This window comes from Pseudorasbora parva, chromosome 6, assembly GCF_024679245.1.
Source record: "Pseudorasbora parva isolate DD20220531a chromosome 6, ASM2467924v1, whole genome shotgun sequence".
In the NCBI taxonomy this organism is placed as follows: domain Eukaryota; kingdom Metazoa; phylum Chordata; class Actinopteri; order Cypriniformes; family Gobionidae; genus Pseudorasbora; species Pseudorasbora parva.
The window spans coordinates 15,455,120-15,474,031 of NC_090177.1; the positions used below are offsets into that span (position 1 = coordinate 15,455,120).

The following is an 18,912-nucleotide window of genomic DNA, read 5'->3' on the forward strand; positions in this document are numbered from 1 at the left end:
TAATACATTTATTCAGCAAGGATGGATTCATTTGATTAAACAGGACAGTGAATACATGTATACCGTTACAAAAGATTTCTGTTTTAAAATAAATGCTGTTCGTTTGAACTTTCATTGTATCAAAGAATCCGGACCGTTCTTGTTTATCACGGTTTGTACAAAAGTATTAATCAGCACCACAGTTTTTAACATTGATAAGAAGTTTTAAAAAAAATCTTAAGCAGGAAAATCAGCATATGAGAATGATTTCTGAAGGATCATGTGACACTAAAGACTGGAGTAATGATGCTATAAATTCAGCTTTACCCTCACAGGAATAAATGGCATTGTATAATAGGCCTATATTAAAATAGAAAATGGTTATTATAAAGTATACTAATATTTAACAATGAGCTTTTACTGTATTTTTGATCAATTAAATGCAGCCTTGGTGAGTGACTTCTTACACTATACACATAAAACTATACATATACTATATACATAAAAGAATGAAATATCTCTATAAGCCAAACAAACCATTTCATTTTCTCTTATTTTATTGCTCAACTCACCTAAATCAATGAAATATCTACAATTCAACTATCTATTGACAAGATACAAGATGTTATTCGTCACACTGATTAGGAAAAAGAAAGGATGTTATAATTTCTGTTTTGGCTTTTCACTACTGACCACAAACAGTAAATCCATTAGTTCAACGTGTATTAATCCAAAACTTAAAAAAAAATATATGATATGAATATTTCCTCTAAACAAGCATCTAAGAATCTCTCTCTTGCATAGTAATTGGCCTTAGACCCTCAGCAAGTCCATAAAACAGTTTCTCTCTGCACATTTCTATGTTCTGTACCGCAACCAGTGTGGCTGTAGATTAGTGCTAAATTCAACACCAGTGTTTAGGGTGACATGAATTACGACATGAAATACATGACAACACACACGGCAGTCCGACACATCTCATCGACACAGCTTTCACAGCAACAAGTGGATACAGAAGCAATACCATAAATGTGCTATTCATATTTACATTTATGATTTCAAACAAAACAATACACAGACCCACTATAAAATATACCTACACACTTATAGCAACAAAAATATATCCTAGATTTAATTAGATGTTAAAATGAGTTACAACTGATAACATCTAATCTGACTGAAATGACAGAAATAATACTTCACATCTACGATTGGCACAACAAAACTGAGCATGTGCTGACCCTGTATCTGCTAAAAATAATCGCAAAATCAAGGCTAAGTATTTGACAAAAGGGTTGGAGGACACTTCAGGAGATCTTTCGATAATAAAAACACCTTCAGGAAGTAAATTTCTTATTCCAGTTATTAAATTACACTTCTTTTGCCACAGAAGACCAGGTCAGCAGCATTAGTTAAGACATATTAAAGGCCCTTGACTGGTGAATGGTGAGCCCAGTCATTGGGAAAAAGCCCAAGAAGTCCAGTATTTAGTTTAGCAACCTCTTTTCCCCCTCATCATTCAATGCTCTGTGACGGTGAGCCGGTCCATTTTCCTGGCTGCTTCCTCGCTTACAACCTTTGGCTTTTTCTCTGGACTGGGACTCGGGGTGTTGGGGTATTCTCTGGTGCCGAAAATAGTGCTGCCGACACGTATGTTGGTGGATCCAACCTCGATCTAATAGGAGAAACATTTCAAATGGATATTAAATTGATAAAAAGCAATTTTGCAATAAAGTAAAGTGCCCCATTATGCTATAATTTTGTTTTGTTAGTCTACAACAGGGTTGCATTCATCCAAAAACAATTGAATTCTCTCATTATATACACTCACCTTAAGAATTATTAGGAACAGCATACTAATACTGTGTTTGACCCCTTTCCCCTTCAGAACTGCCTTAATTCTGCATAGCATTGATTCAACAAGGTGCTGAAAGCATTCTTTAGCAAAGTTGGCCCATATTGATAGGATAGATCCTTGCAGTTGATGGAGATTTGTGGGATGCACATCCAGGGCACGAAGCTCCCGTTCCACCACATCCCAAAGATGCTCTATTGGGTTGAGATCTGGTGACTGTGAGGGTCATTTTAGTACAACTCATTGTCATGTTCAAGAAACCAATTTGAAATGATTCGAGCTTTGGGACATGGTGCATTATCCTGCTGGAAGTAGCCATCAGAGGATGGGTACATGGTGGTCATAAAGGGATGGACATGGTCAGAAACAATGCTCATGGCATTTAAACAATGCCCAATTGGCACTAAGGGGCCTAAAGTGTGCCAAGAAAACATCCCCCACACCATTACACCACCACCACCAGCCTGCACAGTGGTAACAAGGCATGATGGATCCATGTTTTCATTCTGTTTACGCCAAATTGTGACTCTACCATCTAAATGTCTTAACAGAAATCGAGACTCATCAGACCAGGCAACATTTTTCCAGTCTTCAACTTTCCAATTTTGGTGAGCTTGTGCAAATTGTAGCCTCTTTTTTAAGTGGTACCCGGTGGGGTCTTCTGCTGTTGTAGCCCAGCGGATGGGGCTCAAGGTTGTGTGTGTTGTGGCTTCACAAATGCTTTGCTGCATACCTCGGTTGTAACGAGTGGTTATTTCAGTCAAAGTTGCTCTTCTATCAGTTTGAATCAGTCGGCCCATTCTCCTCTGACCTCTAGCATCAACAAAGCATTTTCACCCACAGGACTGCCGCATACTGGATGTTTTTCCCTTTTCACACCATACTTTGTAAACCCTAGAAATGGTTGTGCGTGAAAATATCAGTAACTGAGCAGATTGTGAAATGTCTGGCACCAACAACCATGCCAAGCTCAAAATTGCTTAAATCACCTTTCTTTCCCATTCTGACATTCATTTTACAGTTCAGGAGATTGTCTTGACCAGGACCACACCCCTAAATGCATTGAAGCAACTGCCATGTGATTGGTTGATTAGATAGTTGCATTAATGAGAAATTGAACAGTGTCTGAAACAGTTAAATAGACGTCTGGTCTTCAACCTTGCTCCTGGAGTCCCACTGCCCTGCAAAGTTTATATCTAACCTGTTTTAGCTTGTGATTTTCAAGCGAGCCCGAAGAGCTTTATTAGCTAGTTCAGGGTTTTTTTTTTAGGGATAAAGGAACTGTACATAAGAAATGTATTTCAATTAAACATAAAATGGCCCTGATATGTCAGTTTTGGCCACAATCTTATATACACTTCCTTTAAGATTATAACGCAGGCAGCTGACTTTGGAGGAATTTGCAGCTTTACTCACAAACTGTAATTCCTGATCATTTATAAGGTGAGAATCAGGACCGTTATAAACCTAAATATACTTGATTCAATGGAAAAGTGTATCCACGTAGTAATAGTTCAGTGTTTTCTGTCATAATGATGAAAGTTAGCGCACAGCTGTTTTCGTACTCTGGCACTTTTAGCGCTCACACTGCATGCGAACCGCGCTCGAGTCCAAACGAATGGACCACTTGTTAAACAAACTGGGCTTTGGGGGTCAAACGCGCTTGGGCACGGTACACCCTAGCACTGAAAACAGCTTATTCACGACATGTCGACAACACAAACCAAACTCTTCCAGCTTCATCAGCAGCTGCATGTGTTTGAGGGCCGGTCAAAGTAGACAACGTTTGTGGGCATCCAATGAAGACCATAGGCTGGCATTATGCAAAATGATTACAAACATATATCATTTGGAGCAGAAGACAGACTGGAATTACTGAAAACGCATTTCAGGCACTTGAAATCATTTCTTTTGGAAGACAATAACTCCATTTATCATTCACTTTCATCTTTGAAATGTTGGAGACCTTTTACAATCACAAATAGCTATATTACACACTGCTTTAATAATAAATAATAATAATAATAATAATAAATTTTATTTATAATGCACTTTATATTAAACAAAATCTCAAAGTGCTACAGAATTTAAAAACAAAAACAAAACAATCAACAACAATAAATAAATAAAACCGAAAAATAAAATAAAATAAATTAAACAAGTAGCAAGTCAATTAAAAGTCAATTAAAAGCTCTGCTAAAAAGGTGGGTTTTAAGACCACGCTTAAAAGTATCTATAGTCTGTGGAGTCCGCAGGTGGTCAGGGAGAGCATTCCACAGACTGGGGGCTGCAGAGCAGAAGGCCCGATCCCCCATAGTACGGAGATTGGCTGTGGGAGTTTTGAGGCGATACAGCGAAACAGAGCGGAGGTTACGAGTGGCTGTTTGTGTGGTGAGGAGTTCCTTGAGATAGGAGGGAGCATCACCATGGATGCACTGGTGGGTAAGGAGAGAGATCTTGTACTCGATCCTGAACGACACAGGAAGCCAGTGGAGTGATTTTAGAATGGGGGTGATATGGTCGTATTTGCGCACCCTCATGAGGATCCTAGCAGCGCTGTTCTGAATACACTGCAGCCTCTGGAGATTTTTGCTAGGGATGCCAATAAGGAGCGCATTGCAGTAGTCCAGCCTGGAGGAGATAAAGGCATGGACAAGCTTCTCCGCATCAGCCAGTGATAGAATGGGACGAAGTTTGGCAATGTTTCTGAGGTGGAAGAAGGAGGTCTTACACAGGTGATTGATGTGCGCTTCAAAAGTAAGCTGTGATTCCATTCTGACCCCCAGATTCGTGACTGAAGTGGAAAGAGGAATGACCTGATCAGAGAAAGCAATGCTGGTGATAACGGACTTCTGGACCTGAAGTGGAGTGCCGACTAGGATAGCTTCAGTTTTGGAGCTGTTTAGCTGCAGAAAGTTTTGCTTCATCCACGCCTTTATCTCATCCAGGCAAGTGATCAAAGTGGAAGGTGTGAGGTCAGCAGAGGGAGATGAACTTGTCCTAAAGTAAAGTTGAGTGTCATCAGCATAGCAGTGAAAAGAAATCCCATGCCGGTTGATGAGACGGCCAAGGGGGAGCATGTAGAGTATGAACAGGGTGGGTCCGAGCACAGAGCCTTGAGGGACACCGCAGGTGACATTGTGTGACAGGGATGTAGCTTCTCCTAACGCAACATATTCAGTTCTCCCAGTGAGATAAGAAGAAAACCAGTTGTGGACCGAGTCAGAGAGACCAATGGTGGAATGTAAACGGTGAAGGAGGATGTTATGGTCAACTGTATCGAAAGCTGCAGTTAAGTCCAGGAGGATGAGAAGGGATGGGGAACCAGCATCTGCCGCCATCAAAAGATCGTTTGTGACCCTGACCAAGGCTGTTTCTGTGCTGTGTCCTGAGCGGAAACCAGACTGAAATTTCTCATAAAGATGGTTATGCTCCAAATGGACCTGAAGCTGTGCAGCAACAACTTTTTCCAGCACCTTAGAGAGGTATGGGAGGTTGGAGATGGGCCTGTAGTTGTCATTAACATCTGGGTCTAAAGTAGGTTTTTTCAGAAGTGGTCTGATGATAGCAGTTTTAAGAGATGAAGGAACATGGCCAGCCTGGAGGGAATTATTAATAATCTTGGTAATGAATGGACTTAAGACACTGAGGTTAGATTTTACCAAGGCTGTAGGAAAAGGATCCAGTGCACAGGTGGATGGTTTCATTTTTCTGATGATGTCCTCAACCTCGAGCTGTGTGATGATGGAGAAGCAGCAGAGATGTTGGAAGGTCCCTGGCTGTGGATCAACAGACGGGACAGGCAGAGCGGAGGTGCTAGATAGGAGCAAGTGGATGTTGTCTACTTTGTTCCTAAAAAAGGTCATGAACTTATTGCACCTCTCTTCTGTGGCTTCTGAAAAAGAGTGAGTTTGCGGTTTGAGGATGTGATTAATAGTGGAGAAAAGTTTCTTGGAGTTTCCAGGGTTATTGTTGATGATGCTAGAGTAGAACTGTGACTGAGCATCTCTTAAACACCTTGCGTAGGCCTTCTGATGATCTCTATAGGCTTGCCTATGAACAGTGAGTCCTGAGAGCTTGAGACGCCTCTCAAGTACGCGCCCAACCGTCTTCATCTTCCGCAGTTCGCTGGTGTACCAGGGTGCTGAGCGCGAGAAGGTGACCATTCTAGTTATGACAGGTGCGTGAAGATCTAGAAGGCTGCTCAGAGACTTGTTGTAGAAGTCAACCGACTCAGAGACTGAGGAGAGATCAACAGAGGAGAATTGCTGAAGGTCTGTAGTTAAAGAGTCTTGGTTAATCTTTTTCAGGTTCCTGAAGCAAATTTGACGGGAATCTTTGGTAAGGGAAGAGGGGCGTGGCAGCTCAAATGAGATGGCCTGGTGGTCAGACACACCCAGATCATACACCAAGAGGTTTCTAATATGAGGAGAGTTGGAAATGACCAAGTCCAGAGTGTGCCCCCTAGAATGAGTGGGTCCATCCACATGCTGTTGGAGATTGAGGCAGTCCAATAATTGCAGAAACTCAGCTGCCAGGTGGCAGGAGGGGGTATCTACATGAATATTAAAATCTCCTAATATTAAAATGTTGGCAGAAGTAGCGCAGAGTGTTGTGAGAAAGTCATGCATCTCAGAGATAAAAACTGAATTTGTTTTTGGGGGCCGATAAATGAGCAGTATTGTCAACGAAAAAGGGGGTTTACATTTAAAAGCAAGGTATTCAAATGATGACACTGTGGGCAGAGGGAGAAAAGACAGCTCCAATGATTGTCTATGAATTACAGCTAAGCCACCACCACGACCAGTGTAGCGGGCTTTCTCCAGATAGCTGTAACCAGGAGGACAGGCATCATTAAGTGCTGCGTAAACTGCAGGCTGATGCCATGTTTCCATTAAGCACATAAGGTCTAATCTCTTATCAATGATGTGGTCTTGGATGAAAGATGACTTATTTGTGAGGGATTGTGCATTAAAAAGTTCTATTTTGAGCGTTGATGGTGTGGTGAATCTCGTTATTGGCCGTAAAACACTAAAATCCACTCCACGTTTTCTGTCATGCGCTGTGCTAAAAGATCTTGCGGTGTTTCCCGTGCAATCCAGTTTAGATTGGTGAGATCTCGCGGTGATTCCCGTGTTTCCCGTGTTGCCAAAACGGAGAGCAAAACTGTTGTGATGACGCGGCAGATGTGCGACGGAGGTCCAGATGGATGGTATGGCTGATGCAGAGTTTTCAGGCTGATGATAAACTAGCCCGCGACGAGAGCCTCTATGGATGTAACGCCGTCTGCGCAGAAGTCCAAGTTCCTTAATGACCACGATGCACGCCGGAAATGTGCGGTCGTTGAAATTTAGCAGCTGTGGGATGGAATATTTAAGCTTCATGACGGCCGCTGGAAGGTTTTGACTAGCGCTATGCATTATAGAAACACAGAGCTGAAACACTGTCAGGCACAGCGAGATGATGGTCCATACCATAGCAGAGTGTATGCGGCAACTCCCAGCAATTTCAGCAAACAGCCGATGTTAGAAGAGATAGCAGGGGTGAGTAAAAGTCTTTGAAATTAGGAGAAAAACCGTAAAAATCCGTACAAAAAAGGTTTTAGATGTATAAAAGTCCTCTCCTGTCATGAGGGAGTCCATTCAAACTGCCAACTGTCAACAGCCGAGAAGAGTTATCCGAGACGATAAGAGCCAAGTAATATGTCCCAAAATTAGCACTGACTGAATGTACTAGTTACTGACAAAAAAATAAAATTAAAATAAAGTTTATAATTAACGTATATAAACTAAAATCGGGTGGAAAAGCAGCGAACAGACAACGCCAGCGTCCTCTCCCCCTCGTTGCTAGGCAACCATTTTCAAATTATTATTATTATTAATTATTTTAAAGGTAATATATCCCGAGAAACATAATAGGGCACTTTAACATTGATAGCACAGACAACTGAAGAGTATTTTTTTTTTTAAAAGCAGCACCTACCGCATGTTCAAAGTCATTAGACATGCCCATACTGAGTTCTATCTGCTCTACCGGGATCTTCAGATTCTCACAAACTGCATCACGATGTTTCAACAGCATCTACATAAAACATACACAATCATTTACATTTTGCATACAATGTTGTAACATTCTTTTAACATGTTGCTAAATTGTTTTCTCGTAAGTTGATTTTGCTGATAAACAGAAGTCACAATTTTATAGGAAAAAATGAATACTTTGATTCTGTGACAGTAAAGAAATTTACAATGTTGAAAAAAAATTCAATTTCTAATCAATTCAGTGCTTTTGAGCTTTCCATTCGTCAAAAAATGTATTTTTTCATTTTTCAACATTAACCATAATAAGAAATGTTTCTTAAGTAGCAAATCATCATATTAGAATGATTTCCGAAGGATCATGTGACAATGAAGACTACAGTAACGATGCTGAAAATTCAGCTTTGCCATCACAAGAATAAGTTACTAGCCTAGAAATCTAGACGCACCCTAGCGGCAGCAAATCTAATTAGGTACATTTTAAAATACAAAACAGATATTTTAAATTGTAATAGTATTTTACAATATTACAGTTTTTACTGCATTTTTTATCAAATAAATGCAGCCTTGGTGAGCATAAGAGACTTTATTAAAAACATATTTTTGGGGTTCCTAAAGAACCTTTTAAGCAATGCAAAGGTTCTATAGATGTTAAAGGAACCATCGATTCCAACCCTTTATTTTTAAGAGTGTAGTATGTTTAAAAGTAAATATATAAGAAGTTTCAAGTATGCAAAGCCAGTTGGTGACCCAGCTGATCTGACGCACCTGGAAGTCGGGGTTGGGGCCTTCACTGAGGTCATAACCGTAACGTCCAATCGTCATGAGTCCGGCGAAGTCAAGAGCAGAACACTGAGATACGACGTGTTTCACCATGTTTACAGTCTCATCAGGTGGCAGGCCATGTTTACCTGATAAAAAACATCCAAGAGAGACTGCTGAGGTTCCAGGAAAACAGTTTTCTGATACACTGAGAAAAGTTTGCTTAATGCTTAAGTGTTTTTGTTAGACATGCACCCACTGTGACACTGCAACTATCATTCTGTCCAAAAGTGAATTAATCAAACAAACAACATTTGAACTTTTGATATAGGACATCCCATATCAAATCTGAATCCCACTATGATGCTCCCAACTGTGAATCTCTACATTTTACAAAGAACACCTAGTAAACTACAGAGCATCTCAAGTGACTTCATGACAAACAGTCAAACCAAAAGAAATTAAGACATCTTCAACATTCTACATTGCTATAGTTAGAAAATGATAATAAAATATCACAAGAACTTAGAGTTAAACTGTGTCAGAAAAAAATAATCTTGATAATGTCACATAACTTTGATAGAAAGGTATGTAATGCATTAAAGTCAACCAATCAGCTGTTCAATTTAAGTACACAGTCAGATTAGTTAGTGTTAGTTCTGCAGTCAGTTCCGGAAATATATTTTTTCCCATTAATTTCAGTTTATTGAATGAGTTTTATATATAAATTAGTTGAAATAGTGTGGGCTGGTAGCTTTAACAAATACCATTGATTAACAACATCAGAGCTTACAGCATGTCTGTCTTTAAAGGCTCATAAGTTATTATGAGTTTTGACTTACGGAACTGGACTGTTGCACTCCAGAAGGTTTTTGTAACCATCGTTTTTTTAATGATAACATGATCAGAAAGTTGCTTGAGTGACTTTTTTAAAAAAAATGGCTTGAGCAATAATGGAAGATGAAAATGTACAAGATTTGACACTGAGTTTTTAAAATGTTCATAGCTGATGTTAATAGGATATAATAGTTTGGCAGCAGAACACTCACTTTCCTCTCCACTGGTGTTGATCTGAACCATAATCTTTAACCTCTGTGTGTTGGCCGCTCTCATTTTTTGCCACGAGCTGTTGACTTTTTCAGCCAGCTTCACAGAGTCGATCGTCTCTACCATATACAGGTTTTGGACACCTGTGATTGAATTCAATGAATGTGAGTTACATCAGCATCAAAAAAATAACCTATAAATGTCTGACAGCACTAAGCAATTACAATAAATCTATGCTCTAAATTATAGTATTTTTAAGTCAAACTGAACGCAAATCGAAGTCGACTTTGCTCACCCAGGAGTTTGTTGACATTATTCTTTTGCAGATGACCGATGAAATGCCATTTTATTTCAGGACATGACAACACAACCTACAAAGAAGTTTTAAACAGATCAAGACATCACTCAAAACAACGAAACAAACATATTTAAATTAGCTAGACTTCATACCTGGGGATGGGAAGCTTTCTCAACAAGTTCATTTACCTGCAGAAAATGGGATATTTTATGTGAAAAATTAGGCAAATGTACTTGCATGCATACTTAATTATTTACTCACATAATTCTCTCCAAAGTTTCGCTGTCCATGTTTGTAAGCCTCCACCACCATCTCCGGCGGTTTAGTCTTACTAACCGCAACTAGCCGCGGGGCTATACATGGTAACATCTGAAATGGAAAAGTAAAATACTGTCACTTGTTTATAATAGATTGTTGTAGAGCAGTGTCGGAAATACATTTTATTATTTTTATTTGTATTATTAAGGGGTACTATTTGCCCCATTTGTTTGTTTGCATTTTTTTTTTTTTTTTTTTTTGCTTTAATCATATAACAGCAAATTATGCTGGTAATTTATGGAAAATGCTTCAAATGAATACATAATTGAAAATAATCTTACAATCTGAACAATACATGTTCTTCTAAAATGGATGTTAAATATTTAAATGATTAGATAGGCCTACAACACAATAAAATGGATTAAAATAAATGTTAAATAACATCAATAAGTATATATATATATATATATATATATATATATATATATATATATATATATATATATATATGCGCAAAAATAACAGAATTAGATTTTTAAATAAATATGGTATGTGCATTATTATAACACAATAATCTAAAACTTTCACAGCTGTTCTACATCATATTGATTTTGATACTACTTTAACCATCAAACACCATCCAACTTAAAATCTGCATGTGGCAATATATTTGCTCACTTTAAAGTGCATGTAATTGACGCGTAGTATCGTGCAGATTTCATTTGCTAGAGCGTGACTGCTTAGAATCAGAAATTTCGTGCTACATGCATTCACGCTCTCTCTCACACACAAAATGTCCTTCTCCTTGGGAAGAAGTTACCCGCTATTCGAATTTTACACCATCATCCTAAACACTCTGCAATACTCTTACATATATTGGGTTAAATAAAAGTATTAGTGATTCCCTATATAATCAGCTGTCAATGATTCCTCGTTACTATATGAAGCTCAAGCGTGTGTAAAGGTTGAACAGATTACATAACCCTGTCATAACAACACGTTGTACACGAATAGATAGTATGATTTAATGGTATTTCAAAAGGATATTGTTGTTTCATATCTTGCTTAAAAGGAACCGATGAAAACCGACCTTCGGGCGACGCGAAACCGCTTGATTCACCCGGTCCACCACCGCCTGCAATTTGTTCCCAACCTCCTCCGACATCACTACTCTCCACATAGCCTCAGTGCGCTCCGCTCACATACATCAGCAATGTGACGTCACGGACTAATCCGGTCAAGTTTCTGACAAAATAAAAGTCCTGCTTCTTTTGAGGATTCGATATTTAATCGAGTTTTACTGTGGGTTTGTAAATAAAAAAAATAGTCACAGGTCCGAAAAGTAATGTGTTGTGACAGCATAAATAAAGATTTGACAAATGATAGTCTAACATGTACTATAATTGCACAATCATTTTAACTTTTTTTCTTATAATTTATTACTGTATATTTTTATACAGCATTTATTTTCTTGACCCAGGACAAGGACAACTCTGATTTGCTTATTTCTATCCTATCCTGTCCTATGATGGTCCACAGAAAATCATATCTATAGCTAGATTATACAAAGAAATCATTTAAACTAATTTTTAAAGTAAAGTTTTCAGTTTAACAAATCTTTATACAAAACATTATTTGAACTCAGTAAATCAAGATCGTTAAATGGCTTCAAAAAGTATTAAGGTACTGAGATGTTTAAAAAGAGGAGACATTGAAAAGCTTGAATAAAAAAGGATAATCACATTATAGTCCATTTATTCAAAAATTGTTTTTTGAATTGTGTACACAAATTTCTACAGACATAAGACAATAAAAACAAAAAAAGTGTTTATATAAAACAGAACATTTTAACAATCAAGGATTTCTGCATTAGTATTTAGTCTTTGTTGTAAACCGACATGAGAAACCCATTTGCTGACTGGATGCAAATACAAAAAAAAGGAAGAAAAAAAATACAGAAAAGCAGGGAAAAAGCTGGCCATCTTCCTCATACTCGTTCAAGAGCCTCCAACATGATTATACTGTTTCCCCTGATTACCTGAAGAGACAACAAAAACAGAAGACCATACATCACTGCACAGAGAAGAACAAATTACAATTACAATCAGATTCTACATCTTGGAAGTATGACCAAAATAAGAATGTTGCCTTGTCAGCTGAACAAGTAAGTAATGTCTGCCACTTTTGTTCTGACCAATTGAGAAAAAAAAGCATTAATAAATCACACATGGGTGAATCTCCAGTTGTCACTGATAATTGTCGTTTAGACCTTTCTGGATTACAATCCGCTATAAAAATGACACATTTAATTATTCCAGCTGCTGTAAGAAAAGGATATAAATGATCTGCCGCCTGCAGCCTCCTTACATGCGATACTACTTGCAGAGCTCCTTAATGTTTACAGACGTGACTTAATGACGCAAAGATATGCTCGAATTTCCCATGCTAAGCTACCAGTATCACTCTAATTAGAACACATTATTACAAACTTACCATTGTGAATCGGACTAAGGTAAGGAGATAGTTTTGAACACTGGCTGGTTATGCACTGGCTCAAAAATGTATTTTGGATCATTTTTAAGTTACAGATTGCATCTTTAAAAAAGATGAACATTTACCAAATAAATTAAAATTTCCTTTATGATTTACTCACCCTCAAGCAAATCCTAGATGTATACAACATTCTTCTTTCAGATGAATACAATCGGCGTTATATTAAAAAATGTCCTGGCTCTTTGTAATGGTAGCCCAAACTTTTAAGCTAAAAATAAAATAAAAAATAAAGTGTATCCATTATAAAAGTACTCCAAATAAATAAACAAAGGCCTTCATATGCGAATCAATGGGTTTTTGTAAGCATATCCATATTTAACATGTTAAAAAGTAAAGGACCCGCCTTCAACTACGGAAAAAGCATAACTGGTGCAACAATGACTTCGGACGTAGTATAAGTGTTTTGAAATACGTGAGGTGTTACACTTTCTTTGTAAGTTGAATACATAAGACATATGTATATTGTCTTACACAAATCCATCAATTTACTTCAGAAGGCCTTTACTAACTCCCAGAGCCATATGGAGTACATTTATGATAGATGGATGCATTTTGTTGGACTTCAAATTTTGGGCTGCCATTATAATGCTTAGAAGAGCCAGGACATGTTTATTTATTTATTTATTTATTTATTTTTACACATAACTCTGATTGTATTATTTGTCTGAAAGAATTTATCATATACAGCTAGGATGACTTGAGGGTGACTGCTTAAGGTTAATTTTCATTTACGGGCTAACTCTCTCTTTAACACACAAAAGATTATGCAGTGACTATTGCATAATAGAAAGAAAAAAAGAGCCATATTGTGATAACTACTATATTAATTACTATTAATAAAATAATTGGAGGGAAAGATGCATCAAAAATCATCAAATTGAATCGTAAGGCAAGTGAATATTCACACCTCTACTAAACATGACAATTGCGTCAGCAACCGTAAGTTTGAGTTATGTAATAGATTGTGATATTGAGTACTGACCACCATCCCAATGGTGTTCATTTGTCCCCCAGGAGCCATTTCTATAGTGTCATCAACGACCAGATTCATGAAGGGATCAAATCCACGCAAAATGCCCTGGACATGACGACCACCGTTCAGCTTCACTGAAAGCGCACACAAAAATATCATCTTCACAAACGAAATGCACATCTTAATAAAAACTATTAGACAGCGAATCTGAACACAGATATTGTGTAGTTCAATACATGCAGCATTATCAGTGTATTCTTTTTTTTTTGCACATACATAGTAACAGGGTTACAATACAAATACTGTTGAAATCGAATATATTTAGAAATACTAATTATTTAGACTTCCAGATACATGTCATCCTTGTATTTTAGACATTTCTGCATAATAATTTGTGAGGGGGGGGGGGGGGGGGACACGCATTATACTCACGTGAAAGCTTCTTGTCCATAAATCTTAAAAGGAAAGAATAAAATAAGATTTGTATTTAAACCAGAATAGAACGGCAATACAGTATGTGCACTGAAGGAGAATAATACTGGTTGCGAAATACACGGAGACAAACCGGTTAACTTAACTTAAAGCAATTGAATAATGCAATGCTAAAAATGTATCGCAATTTCTAACTCTAAGACAATTAAGATTACATTCAAGGTTGAAGTACTTACTTTTTCAACTCAGGTGGATGTGCTTTGCTCATGTTTATTCAGTAAGTAAGATACCTTTTTGTAAAACAAAAAACGTTTGAAACACGCTTCAAACAACGGAAAGAAGAATGCGTGAAGTGCAGGAAGTGGCGCGTTTCTGTACTAGTCACCGTGTGCATGTGCAATATCGCCCCCTGTAGTGGCGGAGGAAGAACTTCAATAACATTGCGACACTCGACAGGCTTCAATAAAAGATTTTACAGCAAATGATTATTATATATTTGTCCTATTTGTGTCATTTTTTTTTAAAGAGCAACAAATATAACAACTACTACCAAACCTTTTAAAACAATTTATTCAAAAACTTTCATTAAAAATTTCATAGGTGACGAGGTAAATTTTCTTACAATTTTTTTTAAAGAAAAATAAATCATCACACATCTTGGGACAAAGCAGATGAAACTGGAGGTAGCTTCTAGTAAATATACCCAGAGATTAATGTAGATTAATGTGAATTCAAAATGCATCCCGTCTATATTAACTTTATTAATAATAAAATATTATATATATATATATATATATATATATATATATATGCACTCATCATGTACAATGTGAGCCATAAAGTGGATTTTACACAGTGTTTAAAGACAAAAAAATGTGTCAGTGCAAAAAAATATGCAAAAAGCCTGACAGCCTGATGCCTGACAGCAAAAAAGGTATGTTTTGCTGTCAGGAAGAGAAAATGTTAGAAGTGTTAGATAAAACATCAGAAACAAAAATGCAGTAAAATGTACTTTTTTTTCTTTAGCATGATGACCTAATGTGAAAGCTCTATGGTGTCAATCCTGCAGATAGTTCATGCTCCAGTATATATTATTTACAAAAATATTTGGTCTGACAGCATAAAATATCATGTATATAAAACATGCTAATATTTGTAATGCTTATAACTTGAAATGTTAAACTAAGCACAATGTTCAGCAGCAAACCTCTGACTCTCAGAAAACAGATTCTCGGACTGTGATATTTTGACTATAAAATGTTATATGAATAAAGCTTACTTTACTTCCCTAATGAAATAACACACATACATTTCACAATTCTCGAGTAGAATGCAAAATAGACCAGATAAAACAGTCTATAAAACTTCAGTAGCCACATCTCACAGATCCAAAGATACAATGTTCCTCAACTTGGCAGATAACACCAAGGACATTCATTTAGCTGGTTTTGCATTTCAGCAAAGGCACTGGCCATTTAGAAAATGTGTGTGTAAAAAAAAAAAAAAAAAAAAAAAAAAAAAAATTTACCATATTCTCACAGTAATATAATGGATATACTGTATGTCCGCTAAGCCTGTGTGAAAGTATGGAAACACATTTATCCAGGAGCACAATTGGTGCGTAGAAGTAGCTTTAATGAGTACCCGTATCTGACAAAATAATATTGGCTTGTCTTTATTATCGAAGGCCTCTGTTATTTGTCAGGCAGTTTGGCTCAGTGTAGTGGAAGCAAGTTATGTTTACACCATACAATATTATACCTCATGAACCACAGAAATCAAAATCTATACAATACTGATAATATTTAGACAGTGTACCCAAACCAAAAATGCCTGATGAATGTAATTCCTGATAGCCTAAGAAGATTTTCCCTGCCCTTAAATGGATAGTCCACCCAAAAATGAAGATTCTATCATAATTTACCCAACCATATGTCTTTCCAAAGACATTTTGAAGAATATTGGTAAATAAAAAGCTTCAGTTCCCAATGGTGTATACTGTATATCCAAAATAAAGGAGGACAATGGGAACCAGAACGTTTCAGTTATCAACATTATTCAAAATATCTTCTTTTGTATTGATAGTCATACAGGTTTGGAACGGCATGTGGGTGAGTAAATGATTTTCCATCTTTAGGTCGACTACATCTTTAAATAATCAGTTCACCAAGAATTAAAATTTGAATTTTTTTTAGCTTTTTCTTTGAAATGGCCACACACTAAACAAAAAACTTATATTCAAGTTTTTGGAGCAATTTAATTGTGCTTTTTGTCTTATAATGCAATGTTTCTTTAAAAAAAAAAAAAAAAAACTTATGTGAGAAAATAACTGTCAATTTTTGCGTGAACTATTTCTTTTTTTTTTTTTAAGGAAGCTCTTTCAGTCATCACTGAATTCATCTTGATTCTCACGTAGCAGATGTTTCTGGCAGTGCTCTAGAAAAGCGTCCAGGGCTATGAAGGCTTCGGCACATGGCACACAGTGATAGACTTTCTGTTCACAATCTTCTGGAATCTCAGAGAGGGGAATCCCACCTTTACAGACACTACAACACCTGCGCGGTTCAGCAGGTCGCTGAATTTCTTTAGGCACTTCCTCGTGGACTTCCTCGTGGATTTCCTCATGCACGCGCAGAGCAGCTTTGGAGCAAAAGACCTGATCGCATGACGTACAAGGATACTCGCCATCCTCGTCTTCATCGTTGTCATCCTGACTATTCTTTTCCACTTCCTGAGCAGGTAGATTTTTGGTCCTCGGTCTGCCTCTCTTTGGTCTAATTTCTTGGGAAGGCCTAAGTTCCTTTGGTGCCTTTGGTTCGAGTCCAGCTGCGTCGGCACCAGTCTGGGTCTGATGGAGAGCGGTGCAGTGTTTGAAATGCGCCCAGCGCGTCAGATGGTGCGGGAACTCTTCTCCGCAGTGGCGGCATGGGTACATCTCACCTTTCTGCCTTTTCCTGATAGCTTTCCCTGAGTTCTCCTTTCTCAGAACTTTCTCCTTTGTTTCACGACGGTGTTCCTCTCTCCTGTGCCGGTGGAGCAGTGACGTTTTATGAAATGATTTGTCACAGGAACGGCATGGAAACAACGTGCTTGAGAGGAGACCTTTCCTCTTCGTTCTGCGACGGTGTTCCTCTTTCCTGTGCCGTTGGAGCAGTGCTATCTTAAGAAATGATTTGTCACAGGAACGACATTGAAACAACGTCTTCGTGCTGCGTTTCATATTTCCGTGTGTAAAGCGCATGTGGCAGGAGAGTCCAGCAGAGGAACGGAACATTCTGGAACACAAAGTGCACGGAGAAAGAGACTCGCTGCCGCTTGGGCTAGATGGTGGTGAGGAGGAGTAGGAAGGTGAAGAAGGTTTGAGAGTCTTTGCGGGCTGACAGTCTCCGGCCTGCTGGTGGTACAGCAGCTCTTGTTTGTGGCTGAAGGCTTGTCCACATGGGGCGCACGCATAGGGGCTGCCGTCTTGACTGAAGGGATCTTCTGGGCGACATGGGCCTGAAGGTTCGCTCCCGCAGGAAGGGCACGAAGAACTCCTTGTGGGTTTCCCTCTGCACGTTTGGCACATAGATGAGGCACCAGGGCACTTGTGTAGCTGTAAACTAGAGAGCAAAGCAAACTTTTGGCCACAGCGTTCACAGCAATGGAGCTTTTGTAGGGAGTTCAGTTCGGACAATTCGTGGCCGCCGTCTTTGCGGATGGAGGAAGACGCCTGTGGTTTTGGTTTGTACTCCATGCAAGTGATCAGTTGAGCCAGTTTTGATAAGGTGTCTGACATCGGTCTGGACCTAGTGGATATCTGATCACCTTTTGCTCTATTCCAGTTGCAATGTACGGAATCCATATTTCTATATTTGAAAAGACAAAAAATTAAATCATAAATCGTTTAATTTCCATTATTCTCAATTTTTATTGATTTTGTAAGAAGCCTTTTTCTGCTCACCGAGGCTGTATTTATTTAATCAAAAATAAAGTAAAAGTAGTAATACTATCATAAATAAGTGATACACTATCAATCAAAATTTTGAAGTAGTTTGAAGTTATAATTTTATTCAGCAAGGACCTATTAATCAAAAGTCACAGTAAAGACATTTTTAATGTTACGTACAATTTCTATTTCAAATTAATTCTGTTAATTCTTTATTCATTAGAGAATCCTGGACAAAATCCACAAAAATATTATGTAGCAAAATCGATATTCAACAGTGATAATAAAAATAACCATTATTAATAATCGATAGTAACTGAGGACCAAATTAGCATATTCGAATTATTTCTGATTCTGAAGGATCATGTGACTGAAGACTGGAGTAATGGCCGCTTGAATAAATTACTTTTAGTATACAAGTTTTTAAATTGCAATGCAGGAACATGTTTACATTCTTGACTAGAGATTTTTTTAATATAAATAAATTAAGGAAACAAACGGATATGCATAGCTATATAATGAAGACACCGAGATAAACTACATGGAGCATTAACGCAACACTGAAACAGGAACAGTTTACTAGCGGTCTTGCTACGCTGCTGAAATACAAACTCACCTACTCGAGGACTTTGTATCACTCAAAATGTGTTTCTCGCCCGTCTATGTGGACATTACAGCAGAGGTTTTAAGTTCATGAACACAAAATGCACGAAGTTTTGAGGTTAGACGCAAACGGACTTTCAGTTCAACTACCATGCACTTCTACCCAAACTAGTTCAGGCAGTTTTA

General features: G+C 37.8%; 3 protein-coding genes across 3 annotated transcripts; all 3 read right to left on the minus strand.

The window, feature by feature from the left end:
- Positions 1–518: 518 nt before the first annotated feature.
- On the minus strand, positions 519–11,484 carry plpbp (pyridoxal phosphate binding protein). Its single transcript, XM_067445771.1, has 8 exons — positions 11,328–11,484; positions 10,241–10,348; positions 10,132–10,167; positions 9,977–10,052; positions 9,684–9,824; positions 8,641–8,783; positions 7,817–7,915; positions 519–1,654 (listed from the first exon to the last, which is right to left on the minus strand). Exons 1-8 carry the CDS (start codon positions 11,415–11,417, stop codon positions 1,499–1,501), a joined length of 849 nt encoding a protein of 282 aa, XP_067301872.1. The 5' UTR covers positions 11,418–11,484; the 3' UTR covers positions 519–1,498.
- Positions 11,485–11,975: 491 nt separating this feature from the next.
- snrpg (small nuclear ribonucleoprotein polypeptide G) lies at positions 11,976–14,576 on the minus strand. The gene is made up of 4 exons (XM_067447199.1): positions 14,432–14,576; positions 14,196–14,218; positions 13,773–13,897; positions 11,976–12,275 (listed from the first exon to the last, which is right to left on the minus strand). The coding sequence occupies exons 1-4, from the start codon at positions 14,461–14,463 to the stop codon at positions 12,225–12,227; spliced, it is 231 nt and encodes a 76-aa protein (XP_067303300.1). The 5' UTR covers positions 14,464–14,576; the 3' UTR covers positions 11,976–12,224.
- A 1,121-nt stretch (positions 14,577–15,697) lies between these two features.
- si:ch211-148l7.4 (uncharacterized protein LOC563603 homolog) lies at positions 15,698–18,899 on the minus strand. Its single transcript, XM_067447200.1, has 2 exons — positions 18,740–18,899; positions 15,698–18,043 (listed from the first exon to the last, which is right to left on the minus strand). Exon 2 carries the CDS (start codon positions 18,037–18,039, stop codon positions 16,576–16,578), a length of 1,464 nt encoding a protein of 487 aa, XP_067303301.1. The 5' UTR covers positions 18,040–18,043; positions 18,740–18,899; the 3' UTR covers positions 15,698–16,575.
- Positions 18,900–18,912: the final 13 nt, after the last annotated feature.

What these genes read in the sequence shown, in the direction of transcription:
- si:ch211-148l7.4 (XM_067447200.1), bottom strand. Translation starts at nt 18,039, where the DNA reads ATGGATTCCGTACATTGCAACTGGAATAGAGCAAAAGGTGATCAGATA.
- plpbp (XM_067445771.1), bottom strand. Translation starts at nt 11,417, where the DNA reads ATGTGGAGAGTAGTGATGTCGGAGGAGGTTGGGAACAAATTGCAGGCG. An exon ending in CAACACCAGTGGAGAGGAAA is followed by an intron (nt 8,784 to 9,683) that starts GTGAGTGTTCTG and finishes GTTTTTTATCAG; the next exon opens with GTAAACATGGCCTGCCACCT. An exon ending in GCCCCAACCCCGACTTCCAG is followed by an intron (nt 7,916 to 8,640) that starts GTGCGTCAGATC and finishes TGTTTTATGTAG; the next exon opens with ATGCTGTTGAAACATCGTGA.
- snrpg (XM_067447199.1), bottom strand. Translation starts at nt 14,463, where the DNA reads ATGAGCAAAGCACATCCACCTGAGTTGAAAAA. An exon ending in CATCCACCTGAGTTGAAAAA is followed by an intron (nt 14,219 to 14,431) that starts GTAAGTACTTCA and finishes TTTCCTTTTAAG; the next exon opens with ATTTATGGACAAGAAGCTTT. An exon ending in TATGGACAAGAAGCTTTCAC is followed by an intron (nt 13,898 to 14,195) that starts GTGAGTATAATG and finishes GTGCGCTTTCAG; the next exon opens with TGAAGCTGAACGGTGGTCGT.